The 5,736-nt window shown below is 44.6% G+C and overlaps 1 protein-coding gene across 2 annotated transcripts in view; it reads right to left on the bottom strand.

Annotated features, from left to right (window-relative positions):
* LOC109914043 (SH2 domain-containing protein 1A-like) overlaps positions 1-4,238 on the bottom strand; it is a 46,626-nt gene extending 42,388 nt beyond the window's left edge. For both annotated transcript variants that reach the window (XM_020513617.2, XM_048598176.1), the window contains exon 1: positions 3,866-4,238. In XM_020513617.2, the coding sequence (XP_020369206.1) occupies positions 3,866-4,194 (329 nt within the window). In that variant the 5' untranslated portion in view covers positions 4,195-4,238. The remainder of the gene's footprint in view (positions 1-3,865) is intronic.
* Between the last annotated feature and the right edge of the window lie 1,498 nt (positions 4,239-5,736).

A 5,736-nucleotide genomic window follows, 5' to 3' on the forward strand; every position in this document is an offset into this window, starting at 1 on the left:
CACACACCCACATACATACCCACACACACACATATACATATCCACACACACCCACATACATACCCACACACACATATACATACCCACACACACACATACACACCCACACACACCCCCACACACACACCCATACACACACCCATACACACAGACATATACACACCCACACATTCCCTTTACATGACCTTCAGGGATTCACGAACACTAATTCCTGGGATCTGTCAACTTTCACAACTCGGTGTATCTGGTCCCAGTCGAGGAAAAAAAATACTTGATGCAAAAAGACCACGTTTACTACACAAACCCCCTAACCGGCTTTTAATGCTGTTTTTTAAACTCGGCAAAACTAACTAGAAGCAGTCAGAAAGACCGAATGAATTGGTGTAGAGCTGGATGAACACAGCAGGCCAAGCAGCATCAGAGAAGCCCGAAGGCTGACGTTTCGGGCCTAGACCCTTCTTCAGAAATGGGGGAGGGGAAGGGGGTTCTGAAATAAATAGGGAGAGAGGGGGAGATGGATAGAAGATGGATAGAGGAGAAGATAGGTGGAGAGGAGACAGACAGGTCAAAGAGGGGGTGATGGAGCCAGTAAAGGTGAGTGTAGGTGGGGAGTTAGGGAGGAGATAGGTCAGTCCAGGGAGGACGGACAGGTCAAGGGGGCGGGCTGAGGTTGGAAGGTAGGAGATGGGGGTGGGGCTTGAGGTGGGAGGAGGGGATAGGTGGGAGGAAGAACAAGTTAGGGAGGTGGGGACGAGCTGGGCTGGTTTTGGGATGCGGTAGGGGGAGGGGAGATTTTGAAGCTTGTGAAATCCACATTGATACCATTGGGCTGCAGGGTTCTCAAGCGGAATATGAGTTGCTGTTCCTGCAACCTTCGGGTGGCATCGTTGCGGCACTGCAGGAGGCCCAGGATGGACATGTCGTCTGAGGAATGGGAGGGGGAATTGAAATGGTTCGTGACTGGGAGGTGCAGTTGTTTAGTGCGAACCGAGCGTAGATGTTCTGCAAAGCGGTCCCCAAGCCTCAGATTCTCCAGCATCTGCAGTTCCTACTATCTCTGACCGAATGAATTGTTCTGCCATCCTCACATTCCGATTACTTCATCTGAACTATCACCATCCTTTCCTCCCCCAGCACTCCAACAGCACCACACCCCTAACAAGTGCATAAATGCTGCCCCCTCCAAACTCCACTTCTGATGAACTCTCTTCTGATGAAGAGTCTGCTAGATGCCAAACGTTAGCTTGCTCTCTCTTTCTCCATGATGCTGCCTGACCCGCTGTGATCTCCAGCACTTTCTGTTTCCAGTCCCGAATGAATTGTTCGTTGTGTTCACGTTTACAGTTTTCAACATATATATCCCGAGATGTGCTTAAAATCAAAATAAAAATCTGCCCTTGTCAAATTGAGGGGGGAGTGTAATTCACAGGATTTTAAATCAGAGCCGAAGTCAAAGATTTTTTTTTGAAAGAAAAGATGTTTAAACCACGAGCAACAGATCCCATCTGAAGAACTTCACAGACTCACAAATGAATCGAGTATTTCGATGGTGGGGTGGCTGTAAAATATCCGGAACACCCCCCGCAGGATTCTGATGGAGCTACTTTTCTCGACGCCTGAAATCATTTCAACTCCAGTCCCCAAGCCCCTATGTTATTATTTTCAACCAGTTCTGAAGATATTTAGCGTCTTGGGTTTTTGTTTTCCAGAGCTCTGTGATCGCTGGTTAAACCAGGTGGCGAATCGTGAAAAGTGCAGTTTTGTCATCGTCATTTTTACGTCGGTTAAAATTATCCCTCGAATCCTCCAACATCACCCCCACCCCGTCCCGTCCCAAAGTCGGGGAAAACAAAAGCTTGTTATTTTCTGATAATGCAATTTCAATGACTCCCCCTCTGAGGTTCAGTTTCCACTTAGCTGCAAAGTGAGCCTTTGTATTTATTAACTGGGACAATTTTGACTCACATCCAAATAATCTTTTTTCGCAGGCGCGGGGGCTGAATGTTTTCACTCGTGCGCACCGAAATGGAGACGATTTAAACATTTATTTGCATTGTTTTTATTTATTGGCGCTAATTCTACTCTGGCCAAGTACGGAATTGATTGCATATGCACCCCAATCGGTTCGTCCACGCAGTTTAATTGTAATTCAGAAAACGGGTTTCAACTCTCCCAGTCCGGACCCCGCACGTTAATTTCGTTAAATGGTTTCCAAAATTGAAACTTTTCATGAATGCGAGTAGTTTGCCATCAGTATTAATTTCATTCATTTATGATTTAAATCTATCCTGTGATGCTGGTGAGAGAATTACAAATTAATGGAAAATGGTGATGGTACAAAGGAAGTCAAAATCGGGAAGGACGGCAAGTTTAATCGAATCATTTAACAAATTTGGGGACAGTTCATAGGCACACTGCCAGCGAAAGACTTAGATACAACATTTAAGCGTTAACATTTCTTCCAAATATTTATCTCAACCCTATTTTTATCGCACTGGCTTCCTAACAATCCGGGAGCCGAAAACGACATTCACATATTTCAGGATAATCAATTTCCCAAGTGTTATTCTTCAGTTCTGAGAAAGGTCACTCGACCCGAAACGTTAACTCTGCTTTCTCTCCTCAGGCGCTGCCAGACCCGCTGAGCTTTTCCAGCAATTTCTGTTTTTGTTTCTGATTTACGGCTTCCGCGGTTCTTTCTGTTTTTATTGACATATTTTGACAGTTTGGGATGAGTGCATGTTACTCTCCACGGTAGTTCACAGCTGATGGAGCTGCTTTCTGAACCGTATTGGACAAATCGTATTGGATTCCACTGCCGCAGAGAGAAACAAAATCTAATTGTTTCGTCTGGAGTAGGCAGGTTGCAATTACATTTGGATTCTTAATATATAAAACAAAACGTATTTGTTTACATGTACAATGAGCGCTGCGAGACTGGAAAACGAAACAGATTCCTTACAAATACTGTGCACTAAACGTGCATTTGACAGGTCAGTGAACTTGATGCACAAACAGCCTAATATAATCGGGAGCGAGTAGTGTTATCGGTTTAGTCAATAACACTTGGGGAATGGATTATCCCGAGCACAGCTCGGCCGACTCGCATCCACATGGCTCAAATTGTTTGCAAACAAGCGGTTTCCAGGTGCACTTCATCCATTCAATATTGCAGGACTGACCTCGGCTGACTAGGAAATAAACATTCAAGAGCTTTATCCAGTTTACAATAGTGACTATACTTCAGAACGTAGTTCAGTGGCGGTAAAGGCGTTTTGGGGAGGGTGATGGATGAAAGATGCTATACAAATTCACTGCTGTTCCTTCCCGGAGCGCCAGTTCTATGGTACTGCCGTCGTTAAACCAAACAACTTGCGGGTGCTGGAGATCTGAAACGGACACAAATTGCTGAGAAAAACTCAGCAGGTCCGGCAGCGTCTGTGGAGAGGGAAAAGACACTGTTTTCTCACCACAGATGCTGCCAGACCTGTCGAGTTTCTGTGTGAACGTTTCGTTCCCATCCACGGAATCGCAAAACGTGAAGTTAGCACCGGCCCAAATCTTATGCTCTCCCTCACTTGCTTGTGTCAAAGTGGTTGAATTTTAATAGGCAATTCATAGTGACAACAAAAAAAATGCAGGAGATCACAGCAGGTCAGGCAGAACCCACGGGGAACAAAAAGCAAACTAATGCCCTCTCTCCATGGATGCTGCCTGATTCACTGTGATCTCCAGCACTTTTTTTGTTTGCAGTACAGATTCCAGCATCTGCAGTAATTTGCTCCTAATTCATTTTGACATCTACTTTAATTTGCCACCAGTTTATCCTTTATCTATCAAGTTGTTGCTCAATTTCCTTACTTACAAAACACACAGGCAATAGCTCCCAGGTACGGTCTCGCTGTCTCGGATCAAGTAGCTGCCGTTCTTGCCTGAAGATGCCAATAAATCCTCTGTCTGTCCCTTGTTGATTTTCCCGTGGTAGAAGGGCAATCTCATGGTTTCCGTTACGGCCTTCTGAGCCGCCGAGTTGCCCTCTCCCTGTCTTCCCCCTGTTTCACTGCCAGCAGAAACTGGGGAGGCGGTTGGAAGAGTTTGGGAATGTTTTCTCTTGTGTGCTGCATATTCCAAGCGGCCCCATCTCTCGAGTGAAAGCAGGACCGAGGCCAGAGAAAACAACGGGCGCTTCCCCATACTGTCAGGCTGCACTCCACTTTGTTTCTTGTTCAATCTCCTCACGCCCAGTTTGAAACATCCGGCTGCTCTACCATTCAACAGGAAATACACACGTTGATAATTTACATCTTGCTCATTTCGCAGTTTTAAATGGTTTAGTTTTAAATGTGCAGCTCCTGACTAAGAAAAATGTGCTTGGGATGAAACTACTGAAACTACTGTTTCATCCAGGGATAGGAATGGACCATTCAACCTCTCTCTCCTACCGTGCTATCTGTAAAGGTCATTGCTGATCTGCTTGTAACTTCAACTGGACTTTCCCCTGGACCTCCAAGGACCAGGGACTGCTGAGAGAGAAAAAAATAAATCTCCTCATCTCCATCTTAAATGGGAAATCTGTTACTTTTAAGCTTTATCTCTTAGTTCTCCTCTGTCCTACAAGAAGAAGCATTCTCTCAGTATCCACCCTATTTTAGCTCTCCTAAGGATTTAATGATTCGATAAGATCACTTCCCATTTCCAAACTCCAATCAATACAGGCCCAACATTTTGTTATGAGATAACTCTCTCCTCCCAGGAATCAGTCGAGTAAACCTTGTTTGAACCACTTCTGATACAATTATATCCTTTAGAAGACCAAAAACGTACACAGTCCTCCAGATGTGGCTTCCCCTGTTCCCTCAATTTGTACTCCATTCCCCTCACAATAAATGATAACATTCCATTTGTAGAAGTGGTGTGAGTTGGGGTGTTAGGATTCAGTGATGAATTCGTAGAATCAGCTTGTGGATAAAGCACAGAAGGAGAGCATTCAGCCCATACTGCCTGTGTTAGCTCATTGAAAGAACTATCCACTCCCCTGCTATCCCCAAGTATGAATATTGCATTAAAATTGTTTGTTATTCCAGTGAGTTACTATCCAGTGTTGAAAGCACCAACAGATTTCAGTGTCCCTGAGCCATATGTGAATAACAATGCCTGGTAATAATGCCTAGTCACATCCTTTCCATATTTGAAGTCCCACTAGTGATGCTTTCACAAGATCTTCCAGATTTGGTGGCCCAGACAGGTAGCCCAATATCAGTGTCCTCTTCCAAGTCAACTTGCCTTGCATGAAAGTTCTAATCACTCAAAACCAGCTCTGCTGGGAAGATGCAACATTCAGATGCCTGACACCACAATCCCTAAGCAATTGATGTATCCAGAACATGGTCACAGCAGGAGACACCCAGGAGGACATCATAAATGCTTTAGGGGTCTCCTCCAAACAACACTGAAGAGGTTAAATATACCAAACAAAAAAAAAACAAAGAACTGCAGATGCTTGAAATCAGAAACAAAATCAGAAATTGCTGGAAAAACTCAGCAGGCCTAGCAGCATCTGTGGAGATCAATCCAAGTTAACATTTTAGGTCCAGTTTCTTCAGAATGGATTGTAGCGAGGAAAAGGTTAGTATATATGCTAAAGATGGTGTGGGCAGAAGGGGAAGGAGTAAACAATTGGTGGAGATGAAGCCCAGAGAGAGAGAATAACAGTTGGGCACACAAAAGAATGGGTAA

Source organism: Rhincodon typus, chromosome 6 (genome assembly GCF_021869965.1).
Source record: "Rhincodon typus isolate 14 chromosome 6, sRhiTyp1.1, whole genome shotgun sequence".
In the NCBI taxonomy this organism is placed as follows: Eukaryota; Metazoa; Chordata; class Chondrichthyes; order Orectolobiformes; family Rhincodontidae; genus Rhincodon; species Rhincodon typus.